General features: G+C 33.7%; 1 protein-coding gene across 1 annotated transcript; it reads left to right on the top strand.

Moving 5' to 3' along the window:
- Positions 1 to 1,306: 1,306 nt before the first annotated feature.
- Positions 1,307 to 11,776, top strand: LOC140435802 (uncharacterized). The gene is made up of 2 exons (XM_072524519.1): positions 1,307 to 1,355; positions 11,292 to 11,776. Exons 1-2 carry the CDS (start codon positions 1,307 to 1,309, stop codon positions 11,774 to 11,776), a joined length of 534 nt encoding a protein of 177 aa, XP_072380620.1.
- Positions 11,777 to 18,054: the final 6,278 nt, after the last annotated feature.

Genomic DNA, 18,054 nt, shown 5'->3' with positions numbered 1-18,054 from the left:
CTATTATTTATTTGCCAAATAAACCAATTTGTGAGTTAAGAAGCAAAAATTAGCCTAGAGAAAAAGTAACTAAAAAATTCCATGGAGGTAAAAAATGCCGCAAAACCCAAGAATAAGAATAACAATCCAACTATTAAGAAGGAAATGATGTGACAGGGACAGGGATATAAAAGACAAGGTCAGTTGACACAGTCACAGAACAGCCACTTTGTGCTGTGCTGCCAACTAAAGCAAGAAAATCAAGCAGTTCTTAGACAAGAAAAGAGAGAGGACAGGTAACACTCATTTAATAAACCTTCGAAAAGTGAAGCTAGTTTCGATGTGATCGCCATGTTTTGGTACCTGTACGTTGCCCATTTGCCTTTGTTTAACTGAGCACTGTAAAGCAGAACAACATCCGAGGTACTATAATGTGAAGGAATTTTAAACTGATCTCTTCATATTGTAGTAACAGCTCACAGGAGCATGGTGGCAGTGCGATATACATCAAAGAAACGTTTATTGCAAAAGCCCGGGAAGATATCTCTCGTTTATCAGAAAGATCGGTGCTTGAGCTGCAGAGGTGCAAACTGATAAAAAGAAGATTGTTATCCTATCCATCTACCGAACAGAAGACCCACAACTTTTAATAAACAAATTAGACCAAATATTTTGTGATTTAGTTGACAAGGACTCCATCATTTTTCTGTCTGGAGACTTTAACTTAAACATGCTGCTTGGGGGTACGAGGTGGTCAAACTCAAAAACAATTTTAAATTCTTTTGATATTAAACCTTCCATCAAAGACTATACACGCATACAAGGTAACAAAAATCCTGTATAGGTAATATTTTGACAAATCTTGACATATTTGATTGTGTTGTATTCAACTCTCATACATCTGATTATACTGCTCAAAAGGTAAAATTTGAATTAAATAAATAGTCAAATATATAATAAGACACGAATATTTAGCATTGGGAATAAAGATTTTTTTAAATTTACGTTGGGTAATGTAAACTGGGTATCTGTTTTTGAGACATAAGAGGTAGATAATCGCTTTCATGAATATAGTTCAGAAAATTTTATACAATGTTTCCTACTAAGAGATAAATACTGCAAATAAAAAAAATCATAAAAGTACTTTCAAAATAATGATATAAAAATTGTAAATCTAGGCTTGATGTTTTATTTAGACTGCCTAGTAATATTATTAAATATAAAGATACTTACAGGACAGAAAAACGCAAATACAATTTCTTTACTCACTTAGTCTCGAAAAAGTTGTTATAAAGAACGAATTGAAAATAGCGAAAATAAAACTAAAATGGCTTGGCAATTGTTAAAAGAGATTAAGGGTAACTCCAAAAATCAAGGTAATTTTTATTTAGAGGATGACCCTCAGGTGCTTTCTGACGAAATAAATCAATTTATGGCAAATGCAGCGGCGGAAACTATATAGAAAATAAAGCATGTAAAAAATTTTCAAGTTTATATGGAATAAAATAATCATTACACGTTTCTAACTCCCGTTTCAGAGAAAGGAATATATATGAGAAGAAATAATAAGCATAGCTCTGGTTATGATAAAATATTAATAATAATTAAAGTTCTTTCATGAGAGATTTCTCTTCCTCTTTCTTGTATAGTTAATGCTTCCTTCAGTTTAAAACTGGCAATTGTCAAGCCACTAAATAAAAAATGTGACATTACTAAATATCGAGAACTATAGACCAATAAGCTTTCTTTCATCATTCTTAAAAATATTCGAAAAAGCGACAATAACAACAAACAACTTATTTCGTAGTTCGCAGCATGGTTTTCTCGCAGTGAGATTTGTTAAGGCAGTTACCTATGATTTTATATCAAAAATTTTAGAAAAACTAGAGGTAAATGTGAAAACACTAGGTCTTTGTTTAGACCTATCTAAGGCTTTCAATAGACTAGATCATGTTTTCTTATTACAAAAATTACATCGTTATGGAATACAGGGACAGGTATTAAAATGGATAAAATCATTTCTCACAGATAGGTCACGAAAAGTATGCTTGGACAAATAGGGATGTACGGTTTACTCTGAACCAATCAATTTAAAATTAGTCATACCACAGGAGAGTGTCTTGGGTCCTTTTCTCTTTTTAGTCTATATAAACGACCTTCCAAACGCGGTGGTTAATGGTTCCTCAAACCTTGTAAATTTCGTTGATGACTCAAATGCGCTGTTCTGGGAAAAACACATTAGAAACACTTCTCACAGTGGCAGAGCAAACTCTAAGCAAAGCTGAACAGTGGTTCAGTGGCCGATAAATATGCAGGAGACGATAAAAAAATATGACTTCTTCCAAAAAGTATTTCTTCTAATATTAGTGTTTGAAAAGTGTTCTAATATTCTATTTTCTCTGTAATTTTTTATATTAGTAAAATTTTATCAATCATTCTATGGGTTCTTTATAAATGGCAGAAAATTATTTTTAAGAGCTTTCTCTTAAAAATCTATTATGGTTGAAACATATGGATTTATACTTAACAGTAAAAAATTGCTGTAAAGTACACCTAGTTTACGACATTTTTAACGATAAAGTTATTTTAAAACACTATTTTAATCTTTACTGCTTATCAATTATTATTACATATTAGTAAGTCTAAAATATAAAACCCTGTATAATAACTTCCTCGCCGATATCGACAATTCAAGCTTGCTTTCATTTTTCCGACGATAGACGCTTTTTTATGGATTCGCTTTTACTACAGGGTTTCTTTAATTTAACACCCACTGGAAGTGGATATCTGTATGTCTCGGATTTTTTATTTCTTTGTGAAGTTACCTACAGAATTCACTTTAATAAATACTTTATAAAGCTTTTTGAAGTGCTAACTTTAGCTTATATTGATTTGAGAAATTTAGATTATTAAAATATTACGTGAATATATACAAAAAAAAATAAATAAAATTAAAGATAAATCGTCCCCTTAGAATAATAAAGTTGTATCTGGACAGTCAGACGAGCTTAATGAGTTAAATGAAGGTTATGACATTGTAAGATTTGTGAAAAGTCAAAGACTGTCATGGCTGGGACATGTGCAGAAACAAAACGACGCAAAAACAATAAAGAAAATGTTACAATGGAAGCCCATAGGAAGGCGAAAAAAAGGAAGGCCCTGAACGAGATGGTTGGATGACGTGGAAGACGACCTGAAAACAATGAACATAAGACAATGGAGAAGAAGGGCACAAGAGAGATCTGAATGGAAGGACATAGCCAGACAGGAAAAGACCCATCCGGGGTTATGACGCCAAAAGAAGAAGATCTGGACAGTCAACCATTTTGAGAAAACAAAGGCTAAAGTTTGCGTAACCAATTATGAACTGTAAAATTATTAATATCGATGCGGAATAATTTTTATTCTTCTAAAGTATTAGCTATACAAATATTAGAGATATAACTTCAATTAAATCTAGAACTGACAAGTCATAAATGAACATAGAACCTTGTAAAGTTACATTTTCATAAATATTTAATCGAACATGGTTTTCACTGCCAGTTACAATTTTGTTAGATTAAGATGATTTTCACATCATATCCCATGAAATTAAAACGAAGTTCAAGTGAACATTTTTAAAAGATTTTATTAGTTTTTTAAAATTAAAACAAATATTTCTAATATAACACCTTAACTGACCTAACTATAAGTAAATAAATAAAATATTATTATAAATTTAACAGAGCTTTGTAATAGTCTTCTACAAGATTAGGTCGAAATTTTACTTTAGGAACTTTTAGGAACAATTAGGCCTTATTGACACTGTTACGATAGATGGTGACGTGTCGTATGACTCAGAACGGTAAACATTTTTATTACTAATATGCTTATTCATTCGAGTATTTTCTAGTAAGAAGATCGACGGGTCTCCCTAGGCTGAATAAAACCAGTATGGCGTGACCTTCTAGATTTTTTCGCCAAGGGTCAGGTCGACATCCTTCGACGAGATAACGGTGCTTTTTATATAAAAACGAAAGTTTTTAAAGAACAGTTAGTCAAAAAAGAAGCTCGCGCTCGTGTTCAAATTGTAACGTCCGATAGATAAATTATGTAATTAGTCAAATAAATTGTTGTACAATGGTTTAATCAATTGATATAAATTATCGTGTTTTAGTAAATTAAAATAAGAACAATAAATTAGAATTAATAAAAACATTACAGTGGTGTTAGAAGTGAAATCGAAAATAAATTAGACTATACAATTATGGGGCTATACAAAAAAAAGCAGGTATAGAAATTTAGAAACGCTCCAGAACCGAATATTAAGGAATATTGTAGGTGCTTCTTGGTATGTTCGAAATGACGATCTACGTAGAGACCTTAAAGTCGAATCTATTCCAAATAAAATTAAGAAAGTCTCCAGAAGACATGAAGAGAGGCTCCATAAGCATCCCAACCATGAAGTATTTCAGCTTATTGTCAACCAACCCCAGATGCGAAGGCTCAAGAGGACTAAATTGTTCGAGTTTGTGTAATGAGTGAAGTTGCGCATGGCTTAGATAGTGTTGTACATTGTAGCTACAACAAGAACGTGAGCAGTTAGTGAACAGCAGAGTCAGTGCTGTGCTGTATAGCCACTACAAAGAAGTGCACATTTCATGCCAAAAAAATGCTAGGATGGACCAGGTGGCATCTAGTTTACAAACAATCTTAGGAAAATTAGGGGTTAAAAAGAAAAAATGCTGATTAATCTTGGAGATTAGGTGTAGGCTTATTGTTTAAAATAAAAAAATTTACCCAACAACTGATCGATAACCCAAAAGATTTTTGTTATGTAAAAGTGGTTTCAGAGTCAGAAATCATTTGTTTCTGACATAGAGGTTTAAAGTGTCGGTTTTTAGTCCATTTGAATAATACATATTTGTATAGTATACAGGGTGTTAGTAAATAAACCAAACTTCAGTGCTTGATTCTGCATGAAAAAATAATGACAGTTTGCTATATAAACATATCTCCACAAGAGATTCGGATGCCTTATGTTAAATGTGAGGCATGGTACGTTACCAAATTCATAATTTTGATAAATAGAATATACACCGACACTTAGAAACTCCCTAACTCAGAAATAATAATTAATTTCTTGTTCTTGGAGCACTAATCACTTTTGATCAGCATGACCAAAGCTACCTCTCTGTAAAGTTTCAGTGAATTTAACAGAAACCACTTTTGCATAATTTAATAAGAAATTCTAGTTGTATAAATATGACAACCAATGAGGCTAAGATTTGAATCTTGTGTTACGTTTCAGGGAGATCATTTTAATTAAGCTTTGCGCCCATTTAAAATGTGATTACTTAGAGGTACTTTCAGTTACTTTTCTGGTTTAATGTTATTGAATTAGATAGTTCTTGAGAATGTATTAAAGAAAATAAAAAACACGCGTTAAGATGTTTTATTCTTTATTGCATAAAAGAAAATAGATTTTTTTGTCACAAATTAAACGAAGAATTTGAAAATTATTTCTATTTGAAATATCTCAATGGCGTATCATTTTTTTCTTTAAAAAAATTGAAACCATTACCGTATGCCCGCAAAGGGTGAATATAAAATTCTTAATTGTGTGAAAAAAATGCGCAATAACTACCTCATAAATCTCATCAAAGTTCATTTGCATATCTCAACCAGTTTGCATATCTCGGAAAACGAAGCATTTGCACATACGTTTATATAGCAAACTGTCACTATTTTTTTATACAGAGTCACTTTCTCACGTTTGTTGTACTTATTTGTACTAACACCCTACATATATATTATACGAATATGTATTATTCAAATTGACTAAAAACCAATAAAATTGATTTCTGGGTCTTGGAGCGGTAAGAACTTTTGATCAGCATGGCCAAAGCCAGCTATCTGTAAAGTTTCAGCCAATTTAACTGAAACCACTTGTAAGAAAAGTGCCAGGGTTCTCCAAAGCTTTACAATCTCTATTTTTAGAACGTGTGCATTTTTATGTTAAATGGAGAAGTAAGGACTCATATCTGTCATTATTAAAGTGATACTAATCGATTGTTTTAGGGAAACTTATACTCAACACTTTTAAAAACTCATTGTTTGGGCCAGAATTTTATGAGACCATATTTTCGCCCTCTTTTAATGATATTAACCTGCATTAGCAAAGTGTTAGAAAACGACGATTTTCGATTAGAGCATCAGATAATTAGATAGTTCACTGCCTCAGGTTTTTCTGCACGACAGATTGGTAGAAAAGGTGCTTCTACTGCAGCTAGAACTACAGGCTTCAATTTCTTAGATTTTTTCTTCTAGCATTGTCTGAAGTCAACCATTTACGACACTCAACCGAAAATACACAAAAACTGCGACAAAGAATTATTGCCGAATGCTGGAGAATAAAGTTCTTGAGAAATGTAATCTGAATTTGAATCAAGGTTTTATTAGTGCATGGAAGTTAATGGAGGTGATTTCGAGAAATACATAAAATTTGAAACTTTAAAACGCAATTTCTCGATAACTTAACGATTGATTTAAAAAACTGAACACGGCTGTGTAAGAAATTGAAATCCCCTTGCAGATTATGTTATTTGCTTGTTCATTTCATTTTAAAATTTGAAGGGTGGTGCTGTCTTCAGCACAAGTTTAAAATTGCAAGAAATATTTTAGGGGGTACAAATTTTCATTGGCACACCGTGTATTATTGTTAACATTGCGTGCTAAGTACATATCAAACCTGAATTGGACTTACCCGTATTAAAGAGGGTCTGAAAGTGTTTTCTTGTTAAATGTTTAAGCTAAATATTGTATTTATATGGGAATGGACCATAATTATTTGCCGTGAAAATAAAATTGTATATAATTTCTTAATTTATATAAATTTTTGAAAATTATTTACGGATGTAATTTTCATTGCAATCAATTGTGATTTAATCCCTTCTAATATCCTTACATACCTTTTATGGAAAAGTATTTTTCGGAATCTATTTTCTTGTGATTTTAATATTATTTACTATTTTTATTGGGAACTAACCAGAATTTTAGTTTAAAATACGTTTATTTTAACGTTTTGTCTAAAAGAAAAGTCTTAATAGAGACTTATTTTAAACTTTATGCACTTCCTAAATTTCATTTTACATTGTTTATAAACTGTTTTAATAAAGTGGTACTTTCTCCAGATTGGAAAAATACTAGGGAGAAGTCTCAGACGGAAGAAAAGTTTCCTTCCATTGGAAAAACACTAGGCAAGTTCAATAGAGGAAAGGTAATTAAAACGTTTTTTACTTACAGATGCATATGTATACAGCTTATTCGAAATTTATCCGAACACTCACAAACTTTTTAAGTGAAATAACTTCTTAAATATTACTTGCCCTAGACGGTTGACTAAGTAAACTAAGGAAAATCAAGCACATGCAATTCCGGTCCCATAAATGTACAAATCAAATATTCAAGGTCATTTGGAACTCTTAACTCAAGATGATTTAAAAGTGTTCGCTGTTCTCGCGGTAAAAAGAAGCGGTATCCGGAAATCTTTTCTTTTATCCAGCAAGCCAAAATCGATTGACTTATTTTAAATGTATAATAAAATTAGTGGGCGTGAAAAACAGCGCCTTTTCTTTGAAGCCTCATTAAAGCCTATTATTAATAGTTTTGAAACAACGGGGAAATAAAATAGAAAAAGTTAAAATATTGCACACATTATAATTAATTAATCAAATTCTCTTACAAACTCCTTAGTAGAATGCAGTAGAATCTGTTTACGTATAGAAAAACTCAAGAGGAAACAGCAATTTTCATAAATTTTAAAGAATTTTGTGCGTTGTTTCTTACATATCCTATTATCAAATGAGATGGATATAAATATCTTCATTCGCAGAATAGGGTGCTGCGATCTCATTTCGATCAAAAATAATAGTTCTAGAAAGTTTAAGCTTTTTTAGGTACACATGTCAAATTTTAGTGTAATGCAGCCATTAGTATATTTTTCACAGCAGCATACATGAAATAATTCGTGTATACCTTTGATGTACAAGATCAGCGGGATCCAGGTCCACCTAGCCATTCGCCATATGACCTTTAGCTAGCTACAAACTCCTACAAATCTGACACCGTTTGAGGGCGGCGCGTTGCACGAAGCATCTCCCCGTAGTATCTGTGTTGCCTTACGAGCTCTCGTCCGTTATTACTACCCCTTTCTCTAAGAGAAACTCGACTTAGCAACGTAGACAGGTAGCTGCCGAGGAGCACTTCTCTACCACTCTTAAATCTCCAATAGTGGGTACGTGCAGTCCTACGCCCTGGATGGTGAAAGAACGTATAAGGGTCGTAGCTCTTGGATACTATGAGTGTAGACCGGTGATCGTAACGCTGCGTTTCTACAAACCCGACACCTCAAACGGCGGCTCTACACCTCTCATTCCTTCTCATTGGTCGCCTCTTAGAAGCTGCTGGGATATCTGGTTCCGGTAGTACTCTTATCCCCGCTAGCCGGGCGGAGACAGCAGCATACATTTCCCATTTTTTGAAAAATGACGCTTATAGATAAAAACGATTCATGATCTCTCACTAAACATTATTATTTGGGAATTAAAATGAAAAACAAAACAAAAGAAAACCTGGATAAACATTATGGGACTAATGGTGTTTCGGACTGCATTGTCAAAATTGTGGTTTCGTGTGATCAAAATTTTTTAATGGCCATTTATCTTCATTTGATGAACTACAGTAGGGTACAGTTACACCGAATGAGCAAAGAAATTTCATGAAATTGTTTTAGCTGATCGTAAATTAAAGGTGCGTGAATTGGCAAAGGCAACAAGAATTGATAAAGAGAGCACTAGTTATATTTTTATTCTGCTTAATAAATGAGCCTCTCGTTGAGTGCCGCATTTGCTAACCATTGACCAAAAACATGATCGTGTGACCACTTTTTAGCAGTGTTTGGATCTTATGAAGAGAAATAAGTCGGACTTTTGCGTCGATGGGGAACCTCTGATGAAATCTGAATCGACACACCAAAAAACATAATGAATGCACAGATGTAGACTGAAGCTGGAAAAAATGCTCCGAAGCAGCTAAGAGTGACTCAATTGATTGGAAAGGTTATGGTCACTATTTAGGGTATGCAAAGACATAGTTTTATTTGACTATCTTGAAAAAGGTAAAACTATCAATAGGAAATTAGTGAAAAATGGACCCATATGCAAAAGAACTAAGTGTTTCTGCACGACAATGCAAAAGAATGCCATGACAGTGTCAAAAATTCATAAGATGGGCTGCGAATTGCTTTCTCATCCAGCTTATTCTCCTTATTTGGCGTCCTCCGATTATTATATATTCTTAAATCTGAAGAGATGGCTCATAGCCATAGCTCGAGACGGCATAAAGGAGTTGGCTGTTCAAAGTTCCATAAAATAAAATAATTTTATGGAAAAACATATTTATTATTTCAAAGGAGGTTATTTATCACACCACCTAGTAGTTGCACGTGGGACATTTCGAAGTCCAAAGGTTACATACTATTACAAAGAGCAGATTTAAGTTTGTCTCCAACTGGTATAGTTTTCGCTGGTATACAAAATTTACATTTATATAATGTTTCCGTATAATATAATTACAATACAAAATAATTAGAATTATAATGTAATAGTGACATTTTCAGAGACTTATAATCACAAAATTAGCAAAAAACTTTTAAATATACCATTTGGTCACAAATAAAGATTCATACTATTAAAAATAATGATCTATATAGAATCTATATTATATAACCAAGTAAGAAATGTTTGATTAACTTTTTTTAAATCAGAATCAACCTTACAGTAACTGTACCTAAATATACCTTATTGTTTTTTACAGTTTGAATCTATATTAAAATAAAAAATAATTTGAACTTAGTGTTTATATTTTCACAAAAATCAAGTCAGCTTTTTTGTTACATAACAGTTAAAAGTTCCAACTAGCGAATTGGTGTAATTTTTATTCTACAACATTTTGCATGCTTTTTACGAATTTTGATATTCCTCTTTTTTAGATAATGATCACCCTTTATAGCCCCAATGCACCAAACTATTAGATAGTCCCTTACATGAACATAACAACGTCACAGAGTGTTTGAACTGGATAATGGAAATTTAAGGGTCGTTAGAACGAAAACGTTGGATTTTTAATGTTGAAGGGGGAAGAATTAAATTTGATGGCCTTTTTTGAACGTGCTCTAAAAAAGAAGTGGATACAGGTGATTTAAGCTGAGTTATAAAATTAGGCAAATTAAAAAACTCTCCTGTAATATTTACGTAGAAGTAGAGAATTGGAGTTTTAAGTGAAGTGCAAAATTTACTTGACATTTGGGACCTTAATATATAGCATAGGACCTTAATATAGTATGTTAAGGGTTGGTTTGTTTTAAACCATCTTTTCATTTTTTTTTTCTGTAATGTATAATTTACAAACTATCGTTTTTAATTATATTAATATTTTCAAAGATCAAAGAAAACAATTAATAAGCATAAGTCTATTTTGACATCTAGAATGATCCCATCAGATGTATCAATATATTTGGTAATAATATTGTAGATAGGTATAATTTACTAATTTAAACTCAGAGAAGAAAGTATTGTAAAGAGGTAGAAGAGTTACAAATAAAACATTTATAGAAGACAGATATACGTAAAAGTCAAAGAAGTGACTGACTATGGAAACCTAAACATTTATCCGTTGTGACAAATAAAAACAACGTCATAGAATTATACCCTAAAAACAAAAAGAAATATGGGAACAATATTTAAAAGTTTTTTGATGAATACAGAACTCTCTCACTTCCTCTTTTTCTCTATCTTCAGTCCTGTCCCCCAGAAGGAGTGTAGTGGTCATCTTGATGTCGTGTATTGTCCGTCTACAAAGATCTCTAGTCTCTGTCTCTAGTCATTTCTTTTAACTCATGCAAATGGTCTTTTGCATATTCCTGTAATTTGGTCGATCCAACTTGTTGAGGATCTTCCTCATGGTCGTCGGCATTCTACCTTTCCTTTTATAATATGTCTTTCTATGTTTTCTGTGTCTACTCTCATAACATGTCCAAAGTATTTTAAGTGTAACAGATGGACTTTGCTGGAAACACTTTTGCTGACATTTAGCTTATTTAAAATTAAATTATTTGGTGATCCTATCCAATGCGTTTCAGCTAGTCCAGAGATATTAATGTTATACCTTACCAGCTCTCTTTCAATAATTAACAGCTTACCTGTGATACTCTTGTACGTGTCGTTTACCAACATTAATTAATTTTTTGAGTTTTAATTTTTGTGGATCAGTAGCTGAATTTTCACACGATCACAGAACAGACTCACACAAAAACAAAGATCGGAAATTGACTACACCTGTAGATGAAGTTAAGCAAGCTATCTTTCAGAGTCCAGGTAATATCCCACCAGAACTACTAGTACGTAACCCACAAACTATACAGGCAGCTAACCAGCATGTATCAAAATATATAAATGGAGAACTTAGAACAGTTATATCAACCATACATAAAAGGGAGCTAAAAAAATATTATGACGTTTACCGAAGAATATCAGTACTAGGCACTATATCAAGAGTTTACGGACAAGTAATAAAAAACAGAATAGAGGAAGAATACAGTGATATGGAGGCCGAAGAACAGGCTGGATTCAGAGCAGATAGATCGACTATTCACCATCTCTTTACAATTACCCAACTAATGAAAAAAAAAACGGTACGAAACCAACCAATACACCTCCTATACATAGATCTTCGGAAAGTATACGACAGTGTACCATAACCAAAACTATGGGCAGTTTTAGAAAAAATAAATATCAATGTAACTTTAATCAAGACCTCTACAAAAACAACAGGAGTAAGATAAAGATAGGCTAAGAGATATACAAAGGGTTTGTGATAGCCAAAGGACTTAAACAAGGATGCTGTCACGTCAAAAATAATTTTATTTTTAACTTAAATTGTGGCTTATTACCAAAAATAATTGCATTAAGATGCCATAAGTAAATAGCTTCAGAACAGTATTAAGACCTGATAAAAGCTAAATACTTTAAAAATCTAAGTAAAATGCTATTAAAATTAAGTATATAAGATATAGACGATATAGTGGCAAAAATACACAAAAGCTAAATATGACCCTTAGGTTCCCTTAGGTTCATGTATGTAATATCAAAAATAAGATATGTCTGAACTTTTAATTTTGATTATAAACAAAATGGTGATGTTTTAAAAAAATCGTATGCTTAAGGAGTATGCTACTTAAGGATTCAATTTTATTAAAAGAATAAAATTAAAATTTTTGCTTTTTTCTTGTTTTATTTATATGTTTTCCCACTTCTATTGTAACAATGTGTATCGCCTCCGTCCCGTCAGCGCTCGGTACACACATACTCTCACCAAAAGTTCCTCTTCCATTGACGCGCGCTAGAGGAGATGAAAGGCCTACGACGATATATAATATCGTACGCCACAAGAGGGAGTTGAGTTTCGCTAGAGTGCTAATCTAGTGGGTACTCCACCGGGCCTCTTGGATATTGACTGGAGACCAACCATCCCGAGTTCCGTCAGAGTGTTGATCCGATAACAAGTTCACTGGCACCACTCCACCTAGGGTATTGACTGAAGAGTGTGACACTTCTGCTAGAGTTTTGATCTAGTGGCAGTTCTATATTCCGTACCCAGTCTTGAAGTATTGATCTGAGACAGACTTATTCTTTTCCGTTACTAAGTACTGATTAGTCGCTTTCCTCTCCTCGCCGGACCGAGTGTTGATCGGCCCGTTCCATCTCTAGTCCTTAGACCCGTTCTCTCCTGTCTTCGTCGCGTGTGTATTAACACATCGGGTCGCCGAGCCGTACATAGATCGCAGCTGATACAAAATGATAGGCTACGGATACAGTGAGGCCATGTCGAGACTGATCTCTTCATACTTGAGCAACCGAAGCTTCAGAGTACGAATAGGACAAATACTATCTGAGCATGCAGCTCCGGAGGCTGGAGTGCCACAGGGAGGCAGTCCTATCACCACTACTGTACACCGCAGATGTTCCAAGAGTACCAGGAACACTACTCAGCCTTTATGGAGATGACACAGCGATTGCGGCCAAACACAGAAACTTGGAAGTAGCGTTCAACACTCTACAGACGGCATTGGATAACATTGAAGAATGGTTATGGCTATGGAAAATGGAAATCAATTCTGAAAAGATACACGCAATTATATTCAAAAAGAAAAGAGAAACCAACCTCAGAGGAACAGCTGTTAGTGTAGGATAATCCCATCCAATGGAAAAGAGAAGTAAAATACCTAGGAGTCACTATGGACCAAGGCTTAACCTTCACGCAACACGTGGACACAACCATCCAAAAAAATAGCAACAGCCAGAGCAGCAATAAGAGGACTCATAGGTAGAAAAAGCAAACTGCGCATAAAGACGAAAATGAGACTGATAAACAGCATCATACTTCCAATAATCACACATGCATCTATGACATGGGGACACATAAGCAATTCAAATAAAAAGAAAATACAAGCAGCCCACAATAATATGCTCAGAGAAGCGGTAAATGTACCCAGATACGTCGCTGAACGCTTTCTGTTTGGAGAACTGCAACAAGTAATGGTGATAGAGAAAATGGCAGAAAAGCCAGAAATAGGTTTGCAGAATTAGAGAAACATCCAAGCCCGATCCTGCGAGAGATAATAAGATATTATGCGTTTCATCGATGAAAGCACAAAAAACCAAAACAGCAAATCCTGGCACACACATAAAGTCTAGATAATTCGTAGCCCTACCAACAGAAGAAGCCCCAGCACGCAGCACTGGAAATTTTATTAATTGATGTTTATTTTCAGGACAACCTTAAAAAATAATAAAAATATATAAATAAAGGCTTTGGCCACCAAAAAAAATCAAAAAATACTAACAAAAAGGCGACAACCATCCAAAAAAAATTAACAAAACCCCAAAACCTGGGCACGAAGGGCCCTCATCCTCGGACACCGAGTCGCCTAACTGGGCACAGCCCGGAGCGGAGACTCGAGGCCCGAACAAGCAATTTTAGTTCGATAATATGTCACTAGAGAAAGCAGGAAAAGAGCGCGTAACGCTAGCCGACATTGCTCGGGATGGGATATCGTGTTGGAGTTCTTGTACCTAGTACTTCCACACGAAAAGCATTTGGCAGATAGTTGTGCACCTATCACGCATCAGAGTGCTATAGGGGGGAAAGGGATGGCCTGGAGCATTGTAGCGCAGTGGAGTGACTCCTGTTTTTAACTCGAGTTATTACACCTCGCTCCAATGAATTGTTACACCCAAACGTAATGTTATGGGTCGCAGCCGCAGGATTGGGAGTTTATTTTTATTGATTTAAATATAACTTTATTTTGTTATTTATTCGTTCCAAATATATTTTTATTTTAATTTAAACCTACGTATTACCCAGTCTGTTGTCTAAAAGAGCTACCCGTCACACAATCAAATAATTTCAATTGGAAACATTTTTGTAAAAAATTTGTCCGGATGTCAGCGAGTTTGGGTTGATCGAAAACACACGTACTTTTGGTTCATTAGTACTTTTGTTAATCTTATTTTATTTCTAAATTTTCTCATTACGTTTTTATTGCATGAATAAGGTTCTCAAATACACAATAGAAAATGTCTAGTTTTATTAAGCATGTGCTGTCATTATCAGTTCGAGGAAACAAATGTGTATAATCATGAAAACCAAATACACCAACTAATGTTCCTTTGTAGTGTAATACTTTTATTGGTGATTAAGTAATTCCGACTGTTCTTCATATAATCAACACAAGCAACAATTCGCATTTGATGTCCATAAACGAATAAACGACAAATCTCGACCACCTACCAAGCAAGTTACTGCTGAATAATCAGTTTCCCTTCTTTTCATATCGCCGGCCGACCAGTAATTTGCAGTCATTCGATTTCAGAGAGTTCAAGCCGGATTAATGCCTCGGGTGATGACTTGCATATATAATAAATCGTGAAGGATTGTTTCTTCTTCAGTTCTTATTGATAACCAGAAGCAATAGCGGGCGTCATTTCTTATTACTTTATTTAATAATACCACGTTCTTCAGTTAGTGTGGTACTTGTTTTTGTTTTTTTTTTATTTTAATGATAATATTTGGATAATCTAAGATAATAATAATGAATTATTATTGAGACCGAAAAAACATAATTAATATTTATTTAACCTAAAGGTTAAAATTTAATTTATTTTCTAAATTGTTTCTGGGCAGGCAACACCTAGTAAACGTCAAAACAATAATGTTATAACATTATGGTGTTCAATTAGACATGTGAAGACAGCATTATTATATAGCAGGAATGGCTCAAATCAATAGATTTTTCCCTGCCTAATAATAACAGCATTACTATATTTAATTAATTAAATATAGATCAATCAACTTCTATTAAAAATGTCACCTAAGACTATCTTCTTTAAGTGCCATCTCCTCGACGGAGTTCGGCAATCATCATAGCTATTAGGACTTTGGCGAAGACTGTTTTAAAAAGTTCATTTGGCGTACATCCATACCGTTCTCTCAGGTTGCGCAGCCATGATATTCTACGTTTCCCTATGCTTCTTTTTCCTTGGATTAATCTCTGTATAATCAGTTGGGGCAAGTTGTATCTCTTTCCACATGTAATATGTCCGAGATATTCCAATTTTCTTGTTTTGATTACCTAAAATTGTACATGACAGAATATTGTACGGCATTTGAGTATACACATGCTCATTAACCCGGTTTTTGAGGGACAGACTCCTTCCTCTGTTATCCACTCTGGCGTATAATTTTAATCTGACGTATCCACGTCGCCTGAATCGACATCTATCACTTGAGTTGAATGAAGTAAACAGATATTTTGGCTCAGATTGACTTCCGTGGAGTATCACATGAAGCTCTACCCAGGCATTCCGGGAAAGACTACAATGGCGGCTACGGCTCAGAAGAAGATTCTATTCGACGTCAATGGCTGAAGTAGCAGTTCTATAATACATAAGGCAGCAACTATGACATTACTATATCTAAACTTCAGTGTCCACTACCAGTGTAGACTACCATGTCCTTTCAGAACGTTGGTTACTATCATAGCTATCTTAATTTTATTCACTGCCACCCTAAATAGCATTCTTGTATCAATACCATACCAATTGCGCAAAATCTTCAACCGTAAAGTCTTTCTTCGTCCTGGGCTGTGTTTTTCTGCCATTTTTCCTTGCATAATATTTTGTAGCAATCTATATTTGGGACCTTTCATTACCTGTTTAAAGTACTCCAGCTTTCTCTTCTTGACGCTTTTTATAATCTTATACCAGACACTTGAAGATGGAAATCTCACTTATTTTCACCGGCTGCGACACTCCAAACGTCAACACATAGGGAACGCCCAACATTTGGAAAATTCCCGTCTTTTTTTTTTAGTAATATTTTCATATTGAAATTGTTACACACTAGATATAATCTGTAGTGTCTCTTTGTGGTTTTTTTAGAATTTAGAATTAGAAAAAGCTTTGATGATATCAAAGCTTTTCATTTAATAGTTTTTTTTATTAATTATTACTTTTGGGTACACTGAAAATCACTGTAAGCGTTTTTATTTTAAATGGAATGTTGGTATTCTATATGTGTATTTTTGGAGTTATATTATTATTAAATTATATCATTTATAATGTTTATTATTTTTTTTTAATTCTCTAATAATTTACAATTTGCCTATACATCGATATTGAATCTAGGATGCACTGACAAAAAAAATGTTTTGACAGTCAATGTCTAATCGCTAATCAGAATTTATAAAATAAAAAATATTATGACACCTCTATTAACACACAATTCAGACCGTTTATTATAATTTTGTTATTTAATATATGTAGCAACTAAGGTTTATATAAATTATATAAACCGTACTTTTTAATTAGAATCAAAATTTCTTAATAACCATTGTCGATATTGTTAAAAATAAAGGTACCTAGTTTACTTTTTATAAAATTCATAGTTTTTTACAAACTTCGTATACGTCTAAAAAAAAATAATATTTAATCATTAAATTTTAGGTTTTGGAACATGCAGAACTTTATAAAAAAAAGTCTTTTCATAATACTAAAAATAAAACATGTCCCATTTGATGCCGACTGGACACAAAGGGTCGCAGGCACTAAATGCTCGATGAACCGCGTCGTTGTTTCTCATGGTCAAGCCGGCTCTGGAGAAGAGCCTTTCTGCTGGGACGGAGGTAGCTGAAATTGATAGGATATCCCTGGCCAAACGCGCCATGGTAGGAAATTTATCATGTTTGTCTTTCCACGTTTCTGTCCTCTCGTTCATCTGTCAGATATTCGATTTAGTTCGTCGTCAAGGTACACCTTTTTCTTGTAGAGTGACAAAATTGTGAGATGGTCCTCACCACTAGAGGACCCAGACGTAGACCAGACTAGAAGATCTAACTTCTTTGTTTGTTGCTTTTGGTTTGAGGCTCTTTGTTTTATATTTTTTATATAATTCTTTGAGTTTTGTCTCTGTTTCCTGCTTCAAGGAAGGCCCCAATTCCGATAAATTAAAAGTTTCCAATTTATGGCGAGAATGAATTATAACAGGAATATGGTACACCCAATTTGTTTTATTTTAGTATTTAGTAATCTTATTTTTTGTTACTATAAAAGAGTTTTTCAAATTGAATTCCACGTCATTTTCTTTTCAGTATTAATTTCTAATATTTTTTTCTCGACGCAGTCAAGTAATAAATTTATGTACATGTGCATACTGGGAAGCTTGACATATTTTCTCCCTTCTAGTAAGTCTGTAAATTTTTTGCACTCTTTTGTAGAAAAAACCTTCTATTGATTTTAGTAAATCCCATCTTGTATAACTTTATCATCCCATACTTGTATAACTTTTATTACCAAATCATTCCGATAATAATAAAAGAGCAGTTTTTGCGGGACATGCGGGACAAACAGCCAGTCCCGTCCCGCAAAAAAATCGCTGACCCCTCTCCTATACCGTTTCGTCCCGCGGGAAAAAAGCGGG

Source organism: Diabrotica undecimpunctata, chromosome 3 (genome assembly GCF_040954645.1).
Source record: "Diabrotica undecimpunctata isolate CICGRU chromosome 3, icDiaUnde3, whole genome shotgun sequence".
Lineage (NCBI taxonomy): Eukaryota > Metazoa > Arthropoda > Insecta > Coleoptera > Chrysomelidae > Diabrotica > Diabrotica undecimpunctata.
The sequence above is the reverse complement of the archived record's forward strand: the minus strand, read 5'-3'. Positions and strand labels throughout refer to the sequence as shown.

What these genes read in the sequence shown, in the direction of transcription:
- LOC140435802 (XM_072524519.1), top strand. Translation starts at nt 1,307, where the DNA reads ATGGCTTGGCAATTGTTAAAAGAGATTAAGGGTAACTCCAAAAATCAA. An exon ending in GGGTAACTCCAAAAATCAAG is followed by an intron (nt 1,356 to 11,291) that starts GTAATTTTTATT and finishes GTGGATCAGTAG; the next exon opens with CTGAATTTTCACACGATCAC.